Raw genomic sequence first — 23,530 nt, forward strand, 5'->3', positions numbered from 1 at the left:
GAAATCCATTACCATTGTGACAGAGTAACTCGTCCACCAAGATCTAAATCAGGCCCAAAGTTATTTATTGGTCCATTTTACAGCCAGGCATTCTTTTTCAGAGGTGGTGTCTGTTTTTCGCTTGGAAACATAGTATGACTGAGGTAGAGATCGGGTATCCAATGCTTAATTTTTAAGAGGGAAAAGGACAGCAGCCGGGACATTTCCATAGTTATCCCCTTTGAGATAAAAAAGAAAATCATTGAATTGTGGGCTCCTTAAAGAAGTGCTGTCATCCAGGCCTTGTTTCTTGTACAGAGGAGCTTGTTGCTTTGCCTCGTTCCTTTTCACTTGATCAGGTTCTTGTTTTCGAAATACATGTTTTCGGAGGGTACTTATTGAGAAAATATTGTGCAGAATCTTGGATAATACTCTAAACCCTTCAAAGAGTATCTAATCTTGTTTTGATTTTTAGGATATCTTGGTACGAGATGTACAAAGGGTTTTTATCATTCACAAACCCTACGATGCGATAAATCAGAGGGATTGAAAACACTAACACTCTTTGCCCATTTAACAATTCGGAAAAGGTTTTCTGAACCAATAAATTGATTGAGGTAACCAGAATGGATCAGTATTTAGAAGGGTTGAGTTTAAGTCATCCCTTCCAAATACTGACTCCTTATATGTATGAATTAATATCCCTAAGCCAAAATCCATCCGCCATCTTCCTTAATCATTCCTTATAGATTTGCTGTGAGTGCATTTACTACAGAACCAACTCTGGGGCTGGATGTATTCATCTGTCTGCATAACTAAAAAATCCTTATTTTATGGGGGACAAAATCTACCTTACACCCCAATAAATTTTTATCCAGATAATAAAGTAAGTTGTGCTCTTTTCCTTTCTTCGTGACTAAACAAATAGGAGAACACTTAAGACAAGGTAGTGTTTTTTAAAAAATTTCAGATGGATGTGTGGGATTACCTAGATATAGGTTACTCACAAAAAAGAATGCACTTTTTGTTTGATTTTTCTTTTGCACCTGCTTTCAGTTTCTTCTCTTGGGTATAGGAAAAGGGGGCTTAACCCCACCTGGAGTTGTTGGGTACATATTTTTCTACTCATATTAAAAATGTGCCCCAGCGCTGTGACCGTCCTGACTCGTGCAGAAGCGGTCGCTCCCCATGCTCCCTGCTGTCCTGGTATCGTAGCGCTTTGCTGCTCATTGCTGGCAATACCTGATTTGCTCTGCTCTCACTGCTTATAATTATAATAGTACCGATTAATTGAATAGCGCTATATTTGCATAGCCCACATAGCGTGTATTGCCATTTGTGCCTGCTTGAACTCGTAGCGCTTTAGTGCAAAGTTCGCATTGCCTGTTAATTGAATTTGTGCCTGATTGTACCGGTGCCTCTGCCCAAATCATAGCGACATTGCTGCTTGTGCCCCAATCTCGTCCTGTTTCGCTTTTGTTTTGCTACCATTTTGTTGTTGTGCCTCCCAGCCCGTCTCTCCACCCCGCTCCCGCCTCCCAGCTGCCCCTCCCTCCCACTGAAAGATTAGAACTGACCCGTATGCCCCAGTGCTGTGACCGTCCTGACTCGTGCAGAAGCAGTCGCTCCCCACGCTCCGTGCTGTCCTGGTATCGTAGCGCTTTGCTGCTCATTGCTGGCAATACCTGATGTGCTCTGATCTCACTGCTTATAATTATAAAAGTGCCGATTAATAGCATAGCGCTATATTTGCATAGCCCACATAGCGTGTATTTCCATTTGTGCCTGCTTGAACTCGTAGCGCTTTAGTGCAAAGTTCGCATTGCCTGTTAATTGAATTTGTGCCTGATTGTGCCGGTGCCTCTGCCCACATCATAGCGACATTGCTGCTTGTGCCCCAATCTTGTGTTACATCCTACTTTCATTTCTTCTTTGTCCTTCCTTAGTGTTTCTCATTTCTATCTCTGCATGTCTCTATGATGTCATCTGTGTTCCAATTGTATTTGCTTGAAAGCTGGAACAGTTACATCTAGAGGCTGAGCTGAAGTCCATCTGCTCCTGGTGGGGTCTTTTCTATCATTATACTACCTTATTCTATTTATCTACCTGACCTGATTTTATTCTTCAATAAACCTAAATTGTTACATATACTGGATTTATGGACATCAATATATTACAATTTTGGCGACGAGGCTGATGTACACAGCTGATGTACATTTTTCAAGTGTTGTTGTTTGCAGAAAGACATCGCTGCATCTGCATCTGACTACTTTTCTCATGTTTCAGAGGGAGGTGTTCATATATGTATTTTTGGGGAGGACTGCGCATCATTTTATTGCCATGTATTGCTTCTCTTATGATTTGCTTGCGTGTGTACTTTGCATGTGTGTACTTTGCATGTGTGTACTTTGTATGTGTGTTCTGGAACTGATAGAACACACATGTTCCATGATGGTTGAGGTGTTTAGTTATACTACAGTGAGATAGTATCGTTTTAATTTTGCAAGGTGTTTAGTTATACTACAGTCAGATAGTATCGTCCTTAATGTGAGAGCCATGTTTATGCTCAACGTATGTTGAGGTGCTCTGTAATTTCTATTCAGATTTCTGGTGTGTTAGTTATTCGATGGAGTGAGCCATTTTTTATGCTCAACGTTGTTTGAGGTGCTCAAGTATTTTATTTAAATCCGTTGTGGATTGCATGTTTGACATGTGCATGGGATGTGTACATGTGTATTTTTGAAAGGGGCCACATTTTGTGCTCATTTATTGAGGTGCTCCATTTTTCATTGTATTTTTATGTGTTTACAGCTTGCATCTTAGGATGAGCCATGTTCATGAGATTGCATAATTTTGAAGAGTTGCCATTTTTCATTGTATTTTTATGTGTTTACGGCTTGCATCTTAGGATGAGCCATGTTCATGAGATTTCATTATTTTGAAGAGTTCTAGTTTTTTTGCTGAACCACAATGTGCTCTAACTTTGTTAGAGGTGTTCAGGTATTCAGGATTTGTGAGAGTGAAAGTTGCTATATACTAGGATGTCTACCGCTTTAGCGCTCTGTTATATTAGAGGAGGTTCATTTATTTTCAATGTGAAGAGCCGCAGGTTGCTCATTTGTAGAATAGCAAGTGTTTGCTATCTTTGATGTTTAAAGAGCCGCTGGTTGCTCTTTTGTAGAATTTCTTGTGTTCGCTATCTTTTATCTAGTTTTGAACCACTTTTAAGTGCTCTAAGTTTAGAGGTGTTCATATTGTTGTGTGTTTTAAGAGTTGTGTTTTTGCTCTGTGATATGGATTCTGTACCATGAGGGTTACAGTATTTTCTATTGTACTTTCGCTTTTTGTTGTTCTATCTCTTTCTTTTACTTTACCATAATTCTTCCTGTGTATATGCTATATGTTCTATTATCAATGTTTTATTCTCTTTTGTTTTCTTATCTTATTTTATTTTGTCAAGGGGGAAGATGTGTTACATCCTGCTTTCATTTCTTCTTTGTCCTTCCTTAGTGTTTCTCATTTCTATCTCTGCATGTCTCTATGATGTCATCTGTGTTCCAATTGTATTTGCTTGAAAGCTGGAACAGTTACATCTAGAGGCTGAGCTGAAGTCCATCTGCTCCTGGTGGGGTCTTTTCTATCATTATACTACCTTATTCTATTTATCTACCTGACCTGATTTTATTCTTCAATAAACCTAAATTGTTACATATACTGGATTTATGGACATCAATTTATTACAATTTTGGCGACGAGGTACAGAACCTGTGCGTGGAAAAAGACTGATTTAATGGAGATCTGCAACTAAGGAACTTAAAGAATAAGGAACTAAGGAACTTAAAGACTATTGGAACTACTGCAACTGAAGAATTTGTTCAAGCCAGGAGGAGGAAAAGGTATTTTATGAGAGCACCCTGGTTAACCCCACCAGTGTCCTGTGTGATCTGGACAGCCTGTTTCCCTTGGGTGTTAGAATTTTTGCTGCGTGATTTGGCTTAAATCTGAAGGAATTACAACTGCATGATTTGAAGAAAACTTTTAAGATTTAAACTGATTTGGACTGAATTGTCAAGAACTTTTAAAAGGAAAGATGTGTGCCATGTTTGGGAGAGACACGCCTTTGCCATCTGCTGTGGTGAATGGAGGTGCAACATTCATTTGTATTAGACGTTTAAAGAAGTTGAACAGCGTGAGAATGGACATAAAGTTTTGCTTTGGCCTCTCCAAGATAAATGCTGGATTTTATGTGCGGAGCACAGAGTGCGGTGTCTGCTGTACTTTCGACGCTGGCATCTGTGAGCAGAGCACTGTGTGCGGTGTCTGCTGTGACTTCGACAAGGGATGTTCAAATGTTTCAAACCCGTGTATTGTTTTAAGGCCCAGTGTTAATTTTTGCACATTTCCTGCTGTTCAATTCTTTTGGCGATTTTTAAATAATAATGACAACGACTTACGGGAGCAATGGCTCGAGCGCTCGCAGCGATTTCTGAGCGTAGTCATCACCTTGACAACGCTATGCTCTCCGTCTTTTCTCCGTCCATGGCAGCAGCCGATGTCATCAACGTTGCATACGCAGCACGGCGTACGCAACACAACGTATGACGTCATTGGCGGCCATATTTGTTGCACATCGCGTCGTGAAGCATCAACGCGTTTAATAATATCCTGACAGCAACTTGAATTTAAATACGAATTTGAAGGAAAAGGTACTGTTTTTGTACATTGTAAAGAGAGAACTGCACATTTAAAAAGTAGATTTTGTAAGAAGATATGGCACAACGATCTGTGTAAACATTATTCTGGAACATTTATTTTGGAACACTAAGGATCGTTTCTCACCATTTGGGGAGTTTGGTTCATTGTTTCGACGTCTGCAATTCTTTTACAGTTACATCTAGAGGCTGAGCTGAAGTCCATCTGCTCCTGGTGGGGTCTTTTCTATCATTATACTACCTTATTCTATTTATCTACCTGACCTGATTTTATTCTTCAATAAACCTAAATTGTTACATATACTGGATTTATGGACATCAATTTATTACAATTTTGGCGACGAGGTACAGAACCTGTGCGTGGAAAAAGACTGATTTAATGGAGATCTGCAACTAAGGAACTTAAAGACTATTGGAACTACTGCAACTGAAGAATTTGTTCAAGCCAAGAGGAGGAAAAGGTATTTTATGAGAGCACCCTGGTTAACCCCACCAGTGTCCTGTGTGATCTGGACAGCCTGTTTCCCTTGGGTGTTAGAATTTTTGCTGCGTGATTTGGCTTAAATCTGAAGGAATTAAGACTGCATGATTTGAAGAAAACTTTTAAGATTTAAACTGATTTGGACTGAATTGTCAAGAACTTTTAAAAGGAAAGATGTGTGCCGTGTTTGGGAGAGACACGCCTTTGCCATCTGCTGTGGTGAATGGAGGTGCAACATTCATTTGTATTAGACGTTTAAAGAAGTTGAACAGCGTGAGAATGGACATAAAGTTTTGCTTTGGCCCCTCCAAGATAAATGCTGGATCTTATGTGCGGAGCACAGAGTGCGGTGTCTGCTATACTTTCGACGCTGGCATCTGTGAGCAGAGCACTGTGTGCGGTGTCTGCTGTGACTTAGACAAGGGATGTTCAAATGTTTCAAACCCGTGTATTGTTTTAAGGCCCAGTGTTAATTTTTGCACATTTCCTGCTGTTCAATTCTTTTGGCGATTTTTGAATAATAATGACAACGACTTACGGGAGCAATGGCTCGAGCGCTCGCAGCGATTTCTGAGCGTGGTCATCACCTTGACAACGCTATGCTCTCCGTCTTTTCTCCGTCCATGGCAGCATTTATTTTCAATGTGAAGAGCCGCAGGTTGCTCATTTGTAGAATAGCAAGTGTTTGCTATCTTTGATGTTTAAAGAGCCGCTGGTTGCTCTTTTGTAGAATTTCTTGTGTTCGCTATCTTTTATCTAGTTTTGAACCACTTTTAAGTGCTCTAAGTTTAGAGGTGTTCATATTGTTGTGTGTTTTAAGAATTGTGTTTTTGCTCTGTGATATGGATTCTGTACCATGAGGGTTACAGTATTTTCTATTGTACTTTCGCTTTTTGTTGTTCTATCTCTTTCTTTTACTTTACCATAATTCTTCCTGTGTATATGCTATATGTTCTATTATCAATGTTTTATTCTCTTTTGTTTTCTTATCTTATTTTATTTTGTCAAGGGGGGAGATGTGTTACATCCTGCTTTCATTTCTTCTTTGTCCTTCCTTAGTGTTTCTCATTTCTATCTCTGCATGTCTCTATGATGTCATCTGTGTTCCAATTGTATTTGCTTGAAAGCTGGAACAGTTACATCTAGAGGCTGAGCTGAAGTCCATCTGCTCCTGGTGGGGTCTTTTCTATCATTATACTACCTTATTCTATTTATCTACCTGACCTGATTTTATTCTTCAATAAACCTAAATTGTTACATATACTGGATTTATGGACATCAATATATTACAATCGTCCTGTTTCGCTTTTGTTTTGCTGCCATTTTGTTGTTGTGCCTCCCAGCCCGTCTCTCCGCCCCTCTCCCGCCTTCCAGCTGACCCTCCCTCGCTCCGCCCCCTCACTATCCACTTATGTCAGATGCACTTGCGCGCAGTGTTCATGCGCAGCGGATGCGCCCCATGCGCGCTGAAGGTGCGCCAAAGGTAAGCCCATCTACGCCCATCCGCGCCTGGACCGCGCCCAGTGCCAAACCCCGTGGCCCCCGCAAAATCCACTCCACCCGCATAACGTACGACGCCGCAACCCTCTCAGCACTCAACTCCGGCCATCTCCCAGAATGCTACCAAGCTACCCCAGGACACACCCATGAACCCTTAACCTGCCACTCCTGCAAGTTCGACTGCATCAGAACCCACACCAAATCCACAAACGCCAAACAGAGCTCCGTAACTAACCACCTGAAGTGCATCCTGCTCAATACCCGCTCGGTTCACAAACACGCAACCGAACTATGGAACCTACTAGACACCACATCGCCTTTCTTACGGAAACCTGGATGAACTCCTCAACTGCGCCCGACATCGCCATAGCCATCCCGGATGGCTACAAGATCATCCAAAAGAACCGCATCAACCAAACAGGAGGAGGCATCGCCATCGTCCATAAGAACACCATCCGCATCACGACCAGTTCCGACGATAACCTCGCAGCCGCCGAACACCTTCTCTTCCAGATCCACACCGACCCCAAGAACACACTCAGAGGCACCCTCATCTACAGGCCACCAGGACCCCGCACTCAATTCAGCGAAGACATCACTGACTTCATCAGCCCACACGCCTCCCCTCCGAGGACTACATTCTACTGGGAGACCTCAACTTCCACCAGGAAAAGAACAACAACAGCAACACCACCACCCTTCTGTACAACCTAGCCAATCTCGGACTCAAACAACTTGTAGACACCCCCACCCACTATGCCGGACACACGCTCGACCCAATCTTCTCCTCCAGCAAGCACATCTCCTTCAATCACGCCACAGGACTCCATTGGACGGACCACAGCTGCGTTCACTTCAACTACAAAAAGACCACGACCCACAACCACCCACAACCAATTCCCCGCAGAAACTGGAACAAAATTACCACCGACCAGCTCTTCTCATCCCTTCACCAAAATCCTCCTGCCAAATCATTGGACCCAAACCAAGCAGCCATCAACCTCACACAATGGATTACCCACAGCGCTGACGAATTAGCACCCTTGAAAAACCATCACATCAAGCAAGGTAGCAAAAAAGCCCCCTGGTTCAATGATGACCTTAAGAAATCCAAGAAGATTTGTCGCACCCTCGAGAAAGCCTGGCGAAAAAACCCAACCACTGACAACCTGGCCACCTTCAAGAACGCCACCCGCAAACAACACCAACTGATCAGATCCACTAAGAATTCAGCATTCAAGATCGACTCGACAACAACGCCCACAACAGCAAAGAACTATTCAACATCGTCAAAGAGTATACCAACCCCACCGCCAGCACCAACGACATCACTCCCTCTCAAGACCTCTGCAACTCTCTAGCCTTGTTCTTCCACAACAAAATCGCTGACATACATAACAGCTTTGGCGACCAGTCCACCCCACCCACCTCCGAACCAAAACCCCCCTCCTACAACCTTTGCGCCTGGAACCCAATCACCACTGAAGACACCATCCGCTTGATGAACTCCATCCACTCAGGATCGCCAACCGACCCATGTCCCCACCACATTTTCAACAAAGCAGACTCCATTATCGCACCCTATCTCCGAGATGTCATCAACTGCTCCCTCAACTCCGCTACCTTCCCGGAAAGCTGGAAACATGCCGAACTCAGCGCCCTCCTCAAGAATCCCACAGCAGACCCCACTGAACTTAAGAACTACCGCCCCATTTCGCTCCTTCCATTTCCTGCCAAAGTCATTGAGAAAACCGTCAACAGTCAGCTCACCGCCTTCCTCGAATCCAACGGCTCCCTCGACCCATCACAGTCCGGCTTCTGAGCAAAACACAGCACTGAGACCGCCCTCATCGCAGCAACAGACGACATTCGAACTCTACTCATCCTACTTGACCTCCCGCAGCCTTCGACACAGTCTGTCATAGCACCCTTATACAACGCCTCAGCAACGTCAGAATACAAGGAAAAGCATTGAACTGGATCATCTCATTCCTTGCCGGAAGAACCCAGAGAGTCCGCCTCCCCCTTTTCAAATCGGAAGCCACTGAAGTCATCTGCGGCGTTCCACAAGGATCATCACTCAGTCCCACCCTCTTCAATGTATACATAAGCCCCCTCGCATCCATCGCGCGACAACACACCCTCAACATCATCTCCTATGCAGACGACACCCAGCTGATCCTCTCCCTCACCAAAGACCCAAACACCGCCAAAACCAACCTACACTATGCGATGAAAGAAGTGGCCGAGTGGATGAAGAACAGCCGTTTAAAACTGAACTCGGACAAAACGGAAGTCCTCCTCTTAGGATCATCCCCCTCCGCTTGGGACGACACATGGTGGTCACCGGCCATGGGAAATGCACCCAAACCAACGGACCATGCACGTAACCTGGGATTCATCCTGGACTCCTCCCTCTCGATGACCAGACAAGTCAACGCCGTCTCATCATCATGCTTCAACACCGTATGCTCAAAAAAATCTTCCACTGGATCCCCACCGAAACCAGAAAGATGGTCACCCATGCACTGGTCACAAGCCGACTGGACTTCGGAAACACCATTTAGGCCGGAACCACAGCCAAACTACAGAAAAAACTCCAACGCATCCAGAACGCCTCAGCCAGACTCATCCTAGACATCCCCCACCAAGTTCACATTTCCGGTCACCTGAAAGACCTCCACTGGCTCCCCATCAACAAAAGAATAACGTTCCGTCTCCTCACCCACGCACACAACGCCCTTTACGACCTAGGACCCGAATATCTCAACATGCGCCTGACCTTTTACACCCCCACCCGCCAACTACGATCGTCCAATCAAGCCCTTGCCGCGATTCCACGCATCCAAAGATCCACCATGGGGGAAAGATCCTTCTCCTACTTAGCGGCCAAGACCTGGAATTCTCTCCCCACCCACCTCCGCCTTACACAGACCCACCTCTCCTTCTGAAAACAACTAAAAACTTGGATATTCGATAAGTAACGTACCCCCCTCTCCCTCAAGCGCCTTGAGACCCTCTGGGTGAGTAGTGCGCTATACAAATCTTAACTTGACTTGACTTGACTTGGGAATGTGCATGGGTGCAGCATGGGTTTTCTTACGCATCTACTAATGACTTTTGGCGTGTTCCCAGATATACAAACAATAGTAAACCTTGGAGTGTGTCAAATTGCTACACCTTCTAAAGGGAGATGTAAGGAGAAGAAATATGTTTATTTCTCCTGGTTTGTTCCTCTTTTTACATGTGCTGCATTCTGCAGCACACATAGAAAATGAAAAGCTTAAGAGGAATACTAATGTGCAGCAAGGTGTCCCTGCAGAAAAACACTCAACCTGAAATGCAGGCACTCTAGCTCTATAAGGGTGGCTGCATTTGCACTTGACAGCAACTAGTGCAGCCGCACAAAGAGAGTGGAAAAGCACAATATCTTAGTACATATGGTGCATTCCCACTCTCTCCATTTGACTCAGTGCAGTACATTGAGTTGCTGCATTGCACTGCGTCAACTTTTAGTATATCTGCCCCCAGAGTGTAACATCGTCCTCTTTCATTGGCCTATCCCTCTGCTCATTGGAAGCTCTTCTAGATGTAAAAGTAATAACAGCATCGTCCATACACTAAGAGACCTAATACTTTCCTTTCTTCTATTGTGTTTGCCAGGGATTTTTCTATGAAGTTGAGTCTAGCCATACCTTTAGCTCTCCCTTAACCTATTCCCTGTCCTTCCTTGCTGCAACCTATGACCACCGGCAATGGAGATTTTCCACCTCACCAACCAATCCGAGTATAGGTGAGAGGGAGTGATATCTTTAAGGAGGTATGAGAGCTGAGGGCTGTTGTGCAAGAGAAGGGTGTGAGTACACCAACCCATCAGTCTTGATATATTACCATACATTTAGATTGGTTTTCACGGTGGGAGTTAAAAAGTGTCAAGAATGGAATGAGTCAACAGTCAATGCAGACATCACCATTCTGGTTAGGAGGAAATACACTGCAGAGAACAAAACAACCATTTGCAGGAAGCTACCAACAGAAAAAAGCAAACTGAGATGGGAGCAAATACCATAGGAAATGCTGGAAGGAAGGGTTTGGGTGCGCACATCTACAGAGAGAGAACTTTAAGCATCATAAAACAAATTACAAATATTACAAAATTGCTGAGTAATTTATAGAGATCGAAAGTGGAAGTGTAAAATTATTATTATCTATGAAGTGCTGAGTTCCCCCCATTCAGGATATACTTTTCATCATGATAAGCCTCCTAAGCTTTCATTCAGCTTCTCTTGAATGTTAGTTACCCATCATCTGGACTTCCTCAATCCCCCAGGGCCCACCTGAGATTCAAATGGCTGTTACACTGCTTTACTTTCTTTTGGATGCTCATCATTCACTGAATTGGTTCCCTGCAGCTGAGAAGGTCAGACTTATAGTGTCCTTCTTAATGCACCAAGCAGGTCTTGTGCTTGTTATGGTTCTGTCTATCTGGTCTGCCTCCCTCCTCTACTACTCTGTATAATGTTTTAGGCAGTGTTGGCTTGAAGGAAAGCTTTTTTATCCTTGCTCTTAAGTCGTAGTATGAGATGTCTCTGTCATTGGAGCAGGTAGGCAACCAGGGATGGCTTTCCAGGCAGGCACACCTGTTTTTTTTAGAATTTTCTATGTTAATGTGTGAGTGACCAGTCTTAGAACCAAGACGTTTTCAGATGAATAATACACTCACTCACTCACTCACTCACTCACCCACTCACTCACTCACTGGTCTATTCCTTAGGCACTCTTCAATCCTGGAATAATCATGTGAGTATTGCTTTACATACACCCTAAAGGGCTAAATTCAGTAGCAATGAAACATGTGTGGCTCATTGGTTCCTTTTTGTCAGCAGATCAAGGGATTGATGCAAAAATATTTTAATTTCAATCAAGTGGAGAGGAGTTTAATGCAAGTTTCACGTGGCTTTGTTGGTGAAGGATCAGCCTCACTCTCCCAACGTGTTTAAACACACATTGCTGTCTGTCTTGGTGTTAAGGATTGTACATGTTATATCTCTACAGCTGTGGGAAGGCACTGCCAGGATGCAGGACCAGAATCCACATGCCTGACAAGGAAGGCATTGGTGAAATTTGCAGCTGGGGAAGAAACATCTTCATGGGCTACTTGAATATGGAAGAGGAAACAACAGATGTGTTGGATGAGGATGGATGGATACACTCAGGGGATCTAGGCAAATTTGACCAGGATGGATTTCTGTTTGTCACTGGCAGAATCAAAGGTATGTATAGTGTCGAGTGTCCTACGGCGTCTGTAACAATATGATTCAACTGTGGAACCAGTGGGTCACTAGTTTCATCCTTATGGGCACATTTTACAGTGTCTTTTCCCTGATGAAGGGCACAACTACTGGCCCGAAATGCATTGGATTTGTTTGAAAGACTTTGTCATATGCTGAAAAAGATGAAAAAACTGATTATCTAATGTTTACTTTTGGAGCTCTTCTGTAGAAGGACACAATTCAGCCTTTCAATCTATATCATTGTTTTCTTTGGATTTCGTTGTTTATTTGTACATATTAGGTGCCTTCCTAATTCCCAAATGCTATTTTCTGCTCACTGCAAATACTATTGTTATTCCACATGGAGGGACTGCAATCAGGTTAATTCCAATGCCTTTATATCTACTAAGAAATTGTTCCTTTCAAATCATTGTACATGTAGCAACCGGTGACATAAAATGGTCTAAGAACAATGATTGAACATGTCAGGACTTGATAATGTGATATGATAATAATAAAATAATATTTGCACACAAATGTGTATATATATATATATATATATATATATATATTTTTTTTTTTTATATATATATATTTTTTTTTTCCATATATTCCGCCGAGCTGCATCACCCCGCGAAGAGAGGGGGCCACGCAGCAGGATATATGCCAAGCTACTCTTGTGGAGCTTTGACAAGGGATTAAAAGCTGACGATGTTGACGGGCCCATCTGAGGACTTGAAAGGACAGAAATGAGTGCACAGTCAGTGAATTTTAATCACCGGGACTCCAGCATCCATAATGCCTTAGGGCATTGGACTGGCCCTCAGTCTGTGCTTTTTCTTTTGAAAAGGGGACACACACTCGACTCAATAATTTCCAGCACTTTACAAATATATACAAGCTGTTGGAAATACTTCTTGATGATATTGCATAATCTTTCTAACACCTCCAAAGGAGATCTACTTCAACAAACCACATGACTAGACATTAGCTTGTACTTAAATGCAAGGATTGAACATAACTTGGAATCTGAGGACTTAATACTGGTGATAACATAGGAATAAAGGGAATAATTAAATATAGCAATGATTGAGAACACTTACTAGTGTCACAAAAGCCTATCTATTTTGGTCAGGAGTGGCTGTCAATCTCATTATTTGAATAAAGCATTTGCAAGAATACGGTATGTGCATGTTGGAGTAGTTTGTGTATTCTTAAAAAACTTATAACATGAAAAACGCAATTACACACTTAGCCCCTAGTGGGCATCACATTTGTAATCACAACCAGTGTAATTACTACCTTTCACCCCTAGAAGGTGTTGTTGCAGGGATTATGCACAAACACAGAACTATGCACAGGTTTGTAGGACCTTGGTGTATAGGGAGTGGGTCTTCCTACCACCTTAGTACCCAGAAGCCCAGGACTGAGTAGCTATAGTGTCTCACTTGTTCTCCTACTCACTCACAGAGAAACAAATGATTAGACGCCCCAGTACACAACACTCCCAGATCTCTCAGGAATCGCAGCAACAAGACACATCCTTTTGGTCACTCTCTTGTAATTGTCAGTCAGTCAGTCAAAGTAGGCTTTATTTCGATATGAATATATCTTTAAAAGCAACACAGTACAGTTTTAAAATACATAAGAAGCCTTATTTCATAAAATACAGTTATACAAAAATCGAAGTATGAAATACACATGGCGGCAATAAAATACATAAAATAGCCATAAAATCTCAATTAAACAATGTAAGAAAGCCTTTTGGACCTGATCAACCAAGCCCAGTTTAAAAACATTGCCAAGCCACAGACAAGTAGGGGCCGTGTGTCCGATTTCAGAATGCGTAGGGCCTCACCACAATGTTTGGTACCTAATTCTTGGCAGAGGGATTTCAACCACCTAGTGTGAGGGACATTGTATGCAGGGCATACAAAAAGAAGATGAGGTACTGTCTCAATCATGGTCTCACAGAATGGCCAGAAAGGAGTGGTCTGTGCAGGGGGCTTCCATCTGGCAGTCAGTTCGTGGACAGGCAGCACTCCGACTCTGAATTTAAAATATAGAGCCCTATCTCTCGGTTTTGTGATAATATCGAGATAGGGCTCACGGAATTCCACCTCTTTTTGTAGTAGGAATTCGACAGTAGATCTACCTACATTAGAATTTAAGTTCCTCAAATCCCTTACCCATTTCCAATAAAAGTTTTTCAAGACTGACTTAGGAAGTGCAGTCCTAGACTGCCAAATATTTCCATGGCCCACTTCTACAAGTAAATACTTCACATCCCTTAGCCATCCTATTCTGTGCCAACCAGGCCTTGATAAAACCTCTTTTAACCCCTCCGCATAGCTGGCAAGTTCCGCCAGAGGAGAAGAGGGCCTAACCTTGCCTGATCCTTGATAGAGAGAAAGCCCATATCAAGGAGTAGGGGAACAGAGGGGGTACTGTAAGGGAGGCCCATCAAGTCCTTCAAGAATTTGTGTTCTGAACAGGTTAACTGGTCCACATTCTTCCCCCCCCCAGAGCTCCGCCCCGTACAACGCTGCACTCACACCTCTTGCCTTATAGATATCCAGCACCGGGGCAATTGGTTTAAAGTTAGAGGAACGTTGTTTTTTGAGCAGGGCCCCCACCATCCTTTTGTGGTTTAACAAAATTTTTGGGAGATGACAGTTCCATTTCATGGTGTCAGTGAGGCGGATTCCTAAATAGTCAAACTCCTTGACCCTTTCGAGGGATACTGAGTTCAGCACTGGGGGCATGCCTATCTTCTTTGGGGGATTCAGGATCAGATATTTGGTCTTCCCCGTATTGATTTCTAACCCCCTCGCATCACAAAAAGATTGAAACCTATCAAGGAGGCTCTGCAGCCCAACCGGGGTCTTCAAAATCAGGAGGTTATCATCTGCAAATAAGAGCGTAGGTATTCTTCTGCCTGCCAGGGATGGAGCATCGGCAGGATACTGTAAAAGATGCTCCACCACACCGATAACATATAAGGAAAGCAGTGTGGGGGCTAAAACACAGTCCTGGCGGACCCCTCTATTTACAGATATTCTGGCGGTCTTATGGCCCTGATTTCCCCACCGAACCTGGGCAAAATTATCTTCGTGGAACTTAATTATCAAGGATAATAGGTACCGTGGCATACCCAAATCAGATAGGACCTTCCATAAACGGCTGCGGGGCACAAGGTCAAAGGCAGTCTGTATCTCACCTTCATAGACCTATGGACTGCCTTTGACCTTGTGCCCCGCAGCCGTTTATGGAAGGTCCTATCTGATTTGGTTTGCCCAACAGAACCACCTTCCAATATAGCAACAATAAGCGAAATGATTGTTCAATGGTCCCTTGTAATTGTCTACAATAAGATCTGACAGAGACACTAAACAGTTTAAAATATTTATTTTAACTAACATGCCCTAACGTGCAGTATATGTGCCACAACACACAGGAAAATGTATAGTACAAATATAGTCAGCATAACAGCTTGTCCATAAATCATGAAGGTAGATCTCACCATGGAAAACAATGGAGCCTAATCTCCGCCCCTTTGCTACTGAGCAGTATTATTATATGTTAGAAGATCTTTGGGCTTTGTCAGCAGGCCCCATACCTTAGCCTATAGATGATGCATCTACATCATAGTTGCTGTCTCACTCTTCTCTCTGGAAAGGTCCCTCTCCCAGTGTGTCTTTCCTATTTGTGACCCCAAGTACATCTGTCAAAACAACAGCTGCATCGGCTAAGGTCTGGCTAGAGCTAAATACCAAGGGGCATTGTTGTTCGACCTTGCATATAATGTTCAGTCAAACTACCAGGAACATGCAGAGAGTGAGCACAGCAATGAGTTCCAATGTGAAAGCAGCCATAGAAAATGTTATAAGAAAATAAAGACATGTAGTAACATGTGCAAAGCAGCAAGCAGGCTGCAACGTGCTCATGCTAACTTAGTGAAGAAGACAATGTCCCTATGGGCCATGTGGCAATGTTTGCAACATGAAAACTTATTTTGAACCTCTTCAGGCCACAGGGACTCGAGCCACAGTATTACCCCTACAAGTCGCAGTACTCTCTGCAGTAGAGCAAAAGCTCCAACCTGGGGAGTGAGCAATACATAATTAATTTAATCCAGAACTATTGACTGGGGTGAATATTTGATTTGCTCTGCATTCCGTCCATCATCTGTGTGTCTTTTGCTTCCTTGCCCTAAGTGCGCCGGGTACGCCGAGATTCAAGCTAGCCTGGCTGATGAAGGGTGAAAACTGGTCCCAGGATGCTTGTTTCCCGTACAGGGAGAACCTGGCTAGGCAGTTTGGCCTGGACTAGTCCCATGAGGCACAGGGTAAAGGCTGATTTGCATATGGCTGGGTCAAAACTGAAGTGGCATGGTGAGCAAATAAACCATGGATTTAATCTATTGACTGTTGAATGTTTGCTCTGCTTTCGGCCATCATCCGTGCGTCTTTCCCCTCACAAGGAGACAATGACACTGCAGTGCTATGGAAACTTGGGATAGCCAACTTCCAGGCTTGTTCATGTAAAAACTTGTTTAGGTGCTGGAGATTGGATGTTAAGGAGGTGCCAGATGTTTGTGGGCCATTGGTGCTAAATCATTTGTAGATGACCTGATTCTTGCTCCAGGTTTTATAAGTTGAAGAACAGCTAGTAATTTACTGACATCTATTGAAAGTCATACTCTGAGCCATGCATGTGTCTACGTGGGTGCCAGCACCATCTTCCAATGAAGCTTCTCTCTGTGTGCTATATGGGGTGTGGGCCTCTCTCTCTCTCATTTCTGTGCATCTGCAGGAGGGAGGGTGGCCAACTTCCTTTGCAGGTCAGCATGATAATCAAATAGTTTGACTTGGCACTGGCAAATGCAAGCCAGTCTGGGGCTCCATGGCCATAGGTCTCCTGAGAAATAGCTACAGTGGACTTTGGCACTCTAGTCAGTGGCTCAAGTGGGCCTTTGCACTCTAGTCAACAGCTTCATGGAGCCTGGCCACGTGGTTGGAGACGTGGCCTGTGTTATGTGGTTGGCTCCCCCAAGCTGAACCATTCAAAGAAGCCACAGTGAGAGATCGATGAAGCCTGAATGGATGCCTGGGGCCCAGACCCATAGGTAGAGCTCCGGAAACTGGAAGGGCTGCTGTTCCTACCTAAGGCAGGTTAAATATGTATTGCTCCTCCTAGCTGGTCACCCTGAGAAGGAGGACAGACTCCAACCAGAGCCACCTTTCCTAACCAAGACAAAGTGGTTCTAGACTTGGGAGTATTCCCATGCTAATCTGGTATAATCAACTTAAACATGACAGACATTGGGCGCTCTTGGAAGCCTGCATGGATGCCATACGCCTCTTAATCTGGACCAAGCCTTTGAGCAGAGGTTGCTCTGAGGTAACCAGCTCTAAGATACCTAGTAAGCATTTGATAAACCTTTCTCTGAGGCCTGATGCCTGCAACCCCAGGCTAGGGTTTATCTATAGACAAGAATCATCTTCCCTTCACAGGGCGGGGTTTCACCAGACCAGGTAGGATACTGATGCTTCACTAGCCTATCCAGCTCAAATAAGCCTCAATGGCACGTGATAACAAAGGCCAGGGCTCCAGGCACTGGCTGGTCTGAGCCAAACATCTCTAAGGCACCTCAGTGAAAATCTGATCATCTCTGTACTGATGCTTGAGGCCTGGACCTCCAATCCAGGGCTCAAGGCACCCACCCAGATCCACAAATACAACCCAGGACAGTGGTCCACCAGACCAGGAATGAGTCTTGTGATTCTCAGGGCCAACCAGCTCAACAAAGTCTCAATCATTGGACTGTGATCCCATTGTTGATGCCAGGGCTCCATTTGTTCTGAGCCTACCAGCTCAAAGAAGTCACAGTGAGAGATTTATGAAGCCCACATGGGGGCTTGATCCTCCAGGCCGAGGTTCCAGGCACTGGCAAGAGAAAACTTCCCCCACCGGGACACAGTCTTGCAAACAACCCAGGTTTGTAAAATGTAACTGCATGCATCTGTTAAAGCTTGTTATCTTGAAAATCATGCTTTGGCTAAAACATCACCAGTGATCTTTTATTCTCAATGCAGACCCGGCTCATAGGACAGTATATGCATACTTCAAATCCCACCTTTCTCTATTTCACCTGTTTTTTTTGTATGCAAACTTTCACCAGCTGAACAGAGATCATAAATTGTACATCCCCTCACTGTATTTGCTGATTTTTTAACACATTTAATATATAATTTAGGTTTACTTTTTATTAGATTGATAAATTAATCAAGGCCTATGGAGTGATGCTAATTTATTTGGTTTGGAGTTATGATATTCACTCACTGTCTATAGATAGTCCTCCAAAGTGCTGCACCTTGAACACACTGGAAGCATTGGAACTTTGAAGAGTAGATTAGAGCAAATTGCAATAAGGCTAAACAAGCTACAACCTAGATTACCATAGGACTTGGTCCAATCTAGGCTCTAGGGAATGATTGAGATTGATGTGGTTGAACTCCTTCATCATAAGTTCTTAACAGGCATGGATGGATGTTGTGATCTCAGGTTGCTTTACAATTTGTTGGAGCCTTCTGCCACCTGGAGCTTTACCTTAACCATGGCCTTGCTTTGCAAAGCTCTCCCATTGAGCACATGGAGCAGAGTCTCTGGAAGAGCTGAGTTCCGAGAGAATGTATACACATATTAACATATCTTTCTAAGGGTCTCCCGGTCAACGTGGCCCAGCCTGTGCAACAAATAGGCTCCTTCTAGATGCCTATGGATACACTTAGAAGACAGTAGGACATTTTACAGCCTCACAGAGGGCCCTAATTGAGTTCTTGCACAACAAAGACTCATTTTCTTTTATAAATGATATAATTATCTATTTTCACTACTCATTTCTCAGCTTCCACAACCCTATCATTAGCTCATTTATGCAATCAAATACGGGTTTTCCTTGAACTTTGTAATTGTATACCTAGCTCCAGCTAGAGTCTCCTCTCTATGTTACCACTACTTATCAGACATACAAGTCACCTCTTATTCTTTATGATAATGTTATATGAAAAACACAGTAGAAAGTCCTTCATTAGATTGGTTGGGATTTCATTTTGGGTACCCTTCAAGAGAATTCTTCATGGTTAGGTATGTGAAGACACCATTAAACTTGCATTTCATTGATTCAGGAAGTGTTATACATTAACACTGTCTATTTCCAAAGTCAAACCTGTTGGTCACAAAATCTTGGAATTACAAGATTAGTCATATACTCTTCAGGTGGGTAGAGCAAACAAAGTGTCAGCCACTTGACAAGTTATAGGATTCTAACAGTGCAGCTCTTTTGATATGTGAAGCTTTTGCTGCAGCCCTCATAGACCCTGATGTTGAGGGTATTAATGGAATCCTTGGCTGCTGGGGCACTTGGGACATGGCCGTATTGAAAGTTGCGCTCAACAAATAAAAGGAAACATCTCTCACAGATGTTTACTGTTACAGATATCGTTCACCCTATTTGGGACTCATCTATATCATGTTCTGAGATCAGTAGTATGGAATTAAAATTCCAGAAATACACAATTTCTTTTTTGATACGTAGAAGGCTTTACATGTGTGGATGATGTTTTATTGGGTTGTATGGCATTACAACGCAGGATTTTACGCCGCATGCCATTACAACGCGGGGACTACAACGAAAGTCGTTACAACGACTTTCGCTGGAGGGCGCTGGTAGTCGAATAGTTTAATTTTCTATTCCAACTCCAGCCCACGTTGACAGTAGGGAAGTATGTATAAATGTAACTATTCCCTATCCAACAGCGCCATCCAGCGAAAGTCGTTGGAACGACTTTCGTTGTAATCCCTGTGTTGTAATGGCATTCCCTGTTTTATTGTGCCTCATGAATCCCAAACAATTATCTCTATCTCAGGGGAGAAGTGTGGCACCGCGGCCAGGGCACCTGACGCTGGAATCTGGGGATCACGGTTCGATCCCCGGCTCCTGCGGCAGATTAGCTCAGCACCATATGACTCTGGTCCATAGCTTGCTTAATCTTCCAGACGGCCCCCAGCGCCTAGAGACCCTTACGGGTGATTGTTCGCGCTTTACAAATGTGGATTATATTATATCTGGTGCTCAGATAGCAATTTCTGAAAGTAAACCTGCCTAATCTTGTGCTTTCTGCAGAACTAGTTATCACCTCAGGGGGTGAGAACATCCCCCCAGTACCGATCGAGAATGCTGTAAAGAAGGAGTTGCCGATTATCAGTAATGCGATGCTGGTCGGAGACTGGAGGAAGTTCCTGTCCATGCTGCTCACGTTGAAGGTGAGAAGGGAAAGATTGTGAGTGCTTTCATGCATGGTCTGTGGGGCATGGAGCCATGTTCTGCATAGTGCACCAGGGGTGCAACAGACATGTATGCTTTATGTATCTGCTGGGTGTTATGTTATTGCAAATGAGGGACTCACTTTGCCCCTCTACAGATGTTGTAATGGGCAAACAGGACCTCTGAAAGCACGCAAAGTGTTTGCCACAAAATGATTACACATTTTAAGTGCACTGCCTAAAGGCAGCCCCCTGGAGAGGGCATATGGATTTCAATGGACCCTCCCAGACATCCACCTGAAGGCATTTGCATGTACGCATTAGAGGTCTCTGGGGCATATTATCAAGTATGTTATCGCGACTTTAGCGCCCCTTTCTGGCGCTAAAGCAGCAAATTTTTTTACGGACTATCAACAAGGCCAGGCTACCATGCATTAGCACATGTTAACTTGCGATAGCAGCCTATCTTGAAACGCAGCAATAAATGTTGCTAATTATATGCATAGTAGGTGTTTCCTACATAAACTGCATACAGAAAGTCGCTATTAGCCACACGCCTTGGACCTGCGAAGCGATCAAAAAAGCAGCGCTAGGCACGGTTATCGCTGGAATCTAACACCTGTTTCAAACCTGACAACCATCCTGTGAATGGGAGGTGGATTGTATGGTTAAGTCCATGCATGACTATCATCAAGCAGTTCATTATTGCTGCCTGATTATCGCTGGAATTTCAACGTTAATGCAGCTTATCTCCGTCTATTGCTGGTTTTGGCATCGCCTGTCAGCAAAGCATTGCTAATACGCCACTAACACGGCAATGTAAACCAGCAAAAGACGCGATAAGAGAAAACTCGCAATCTGTTGTTAAGATGCCCCTCTGTCTCCTCTTTACAGTGCAGAAATATTCATCTGCTCTGTGAACCATTGATCAGTATGTAAGCAAGAGAATAACAGGAGGAGGGAGGGAGAGGAGGAAGTGGATTTGGTCTCCCCTAGCAATTTATATAAACAAAATGAAATCAACTCTGGTAGTGCTAGTGATCCCTACAATGGTGGGGAGCACACAGTGTTGTTTTAAATACCCCTCACACACCAACAGGCCCCTTGGTGTCATGCTTCATCATCGGGGTCTTCGCACACCTCTACGGGATGCGGCGTGCTACGACTCACGACTACGTAGGAGCACTGAAAGTGGACTATGTGTTGATGTGTGTGAGGGAAATAAGTGTGAGTGGTGAGGTGATGGAAAGTGATGGTTAAAAGATACCTGGCTCGTAGGAGAAAAAATAATAAAAAGTCTTTATTAAGCTCTCGGCTGGTATCGTTAAAAAGGTGCAGGGTGAGGTTGTCTGTTACTGATTAGGGTACGTCAACCTCAAAAGTGCGTCGACATGTTTCGGAGTATAAGAACTCCTTCTTCAGGACAAGGATATGCACAGCTATCCTCACCTTACTCACATAGAAATGTAGATGTCAAAGTGTACTCTACAAAAATTGTAAAAGGTAAAATGTACCTATTCGTGTTAAGGCGAATGAAGTCTGTTGCGCCCAATTGGCTTTAATAGCACAGAACCTGTGAATGAACAAAAAACATCACGAAACATAACATCACATTTGGACATCGATGTTGAGATAAAAGGCCTATGCAAATACATAGGAGGGGATGAAGAACCCAAATTAAGGTCCAAGAACCCTGAAAAAGAAAAAAGACATGGACATACATGTAGACAAGGACACACATTGATTGAGAATAAAATCGCCATTAGATTCCCTAAGAGGAAATATTGGAAGGAAAAAGACATTTTTATATATATACAGTGCTTACTTATGGACAAAGGCTAGCCTGCCTCATGAGCCAAAGCGTAGTATTGGGGGTTCTTTCTTCCTGCTCAATGTAGCAACCTACAGGATGTCAAAAGAGCTAGGTTTTAGGGTCTAAGATGCTAGTTCCCAAGAGTAATGTAGATGCCTCTACATTCTAAGAACAAACTCATGGGTACTGCAAAGCCTGGTCATGGGCTTGGGATTTGTACTTTGCTACGTCGCTGCACGCCATACATAGGAGGGGATGAAGAACCCAAATTAAGCTCCAAGAACCCTGAAAAAGAAAAAAAAGACATGGAACACACAAAACGCCTTTCTGAAATTTACCCACCAAATGTCTAATGAGTCAATGGTATTCTTGGATTTGAACATTTATCATGAGGCAGGGTTTCTAAAAACAGAGACTCATTTCAAACCCACGGCGAGGAACTGCCTCTCGGGTTCGATAGTTTCCATCCACGTCACCTAAGAGAAAATCTACCATAAGTTTACGCCGCAATTGTAGCGACGTAGCAAAGTACAAATCCCAAGCCCAAGACCTGAGTGAGAAACTAAAACAGAGACGATATCCTGACAGAGTCATAAGGAGTGCAATGAAAAAGGCACGGAATAATAACCGGGAGGCTCTCCTTGAAGATAGAACCCCCAGAGAAAACACAGCTAACAAAACAGTCTGTGTTACAACATACAGTTCAGTCTCTAACTAGGTCTCTAAACTGGTGAATAAACACTGGTGCATTCTGACCAGTAGCACCCTAGACTTAGAGAAACCTCTATTTGCCCACAGGAGGGGCAAGAATCTAAAGGACATCCTTGTGCACACGAGACCCCTAACCCCAGTGATCCAACAAACCAGGTTACAAAGGCTACATGGACACCATCCATGTGGAAACTGCAGTAGTTGCCATCTAACTGAGAAAAGTCAGACCCTCACTTTCCAGAATGGCACCAAGTGGGAACAACAAGCATTTACCAACTGCAACAGCAGGAACGTGGTCTACCTCATCACGTGCCCATGCAACAAGGAGTACGTGGGCATGACCACACGAGCTGTAAAGATCAGAATAAACGAACATAAGAGCAACGTAAGGTTCAGAAAAGCGACTACAAAAATGGCAGCACACTTTCTGGAGGCACAACATAGTGTCAATGAATTACACTGGATTGTGATTGAACAACTGCCATCTGATGTTGGTTTATTTGAGAAGGAGCAGAGGTGGGTTTTCCGTCTGGGAACGGACACCATTGGACTAAATGACTCCATTCCATGGAGCCAACTACGATGGCCAACATTATCCTCTCTAAATAACACACTTCTTTACCTTGGGGCATTGGCTTAACCCTTATGTAATCCAGGTTTCATTTATGAATCAGACCAATACCTCCCTACCCTCTGATATCGGGATACAGGATTTTTTCTGAACACAATTTGT

General features: G+C 43.6%; 1 protein-coding gene across 1 annotated transcript in view; it reads left to right on the forward strand.

Annotated features, from left to right (window-relative positions):
• The window catches only part of LOC147725927 (long-chain-fatty-acid--CoA ligase ACSBG2-like), a 279,020-nt gene that overhangs the window by 184,883 nt on the left and 70,607 nt on the right, over positions 1–23,530 (forward strand). Inside the window, exons 9-10 of the mRNA XM_086960051.1 lie at positions 11,728–11,945; positions 20,134–20,273. Of these exons, the coding sequence (XP_086816177.1) occupies positions 11,728–11,945; positions 20,134–20,273 (358 nt within the window). The remainder of the gene's footprint in view (positions 1–11,727; positions 11,946–20,133; positions 20,274–23,530) is intronic.

This window comes from Lissotriton vulgaris, chromosome 3_1 (assembly GCF_964263255.1).
Source record: "Lissotriton vulgaris chromosome 3_1, aLisVul1.2, whole genome shotgun sequence".
In the NCBI taxonomy this organism is placed as follows: Eukaryota; Metazoa; Chordata; class Amphibia; order Caudata; family Salamandridae; genus Lissotriton; species Lissotriton vulgaris.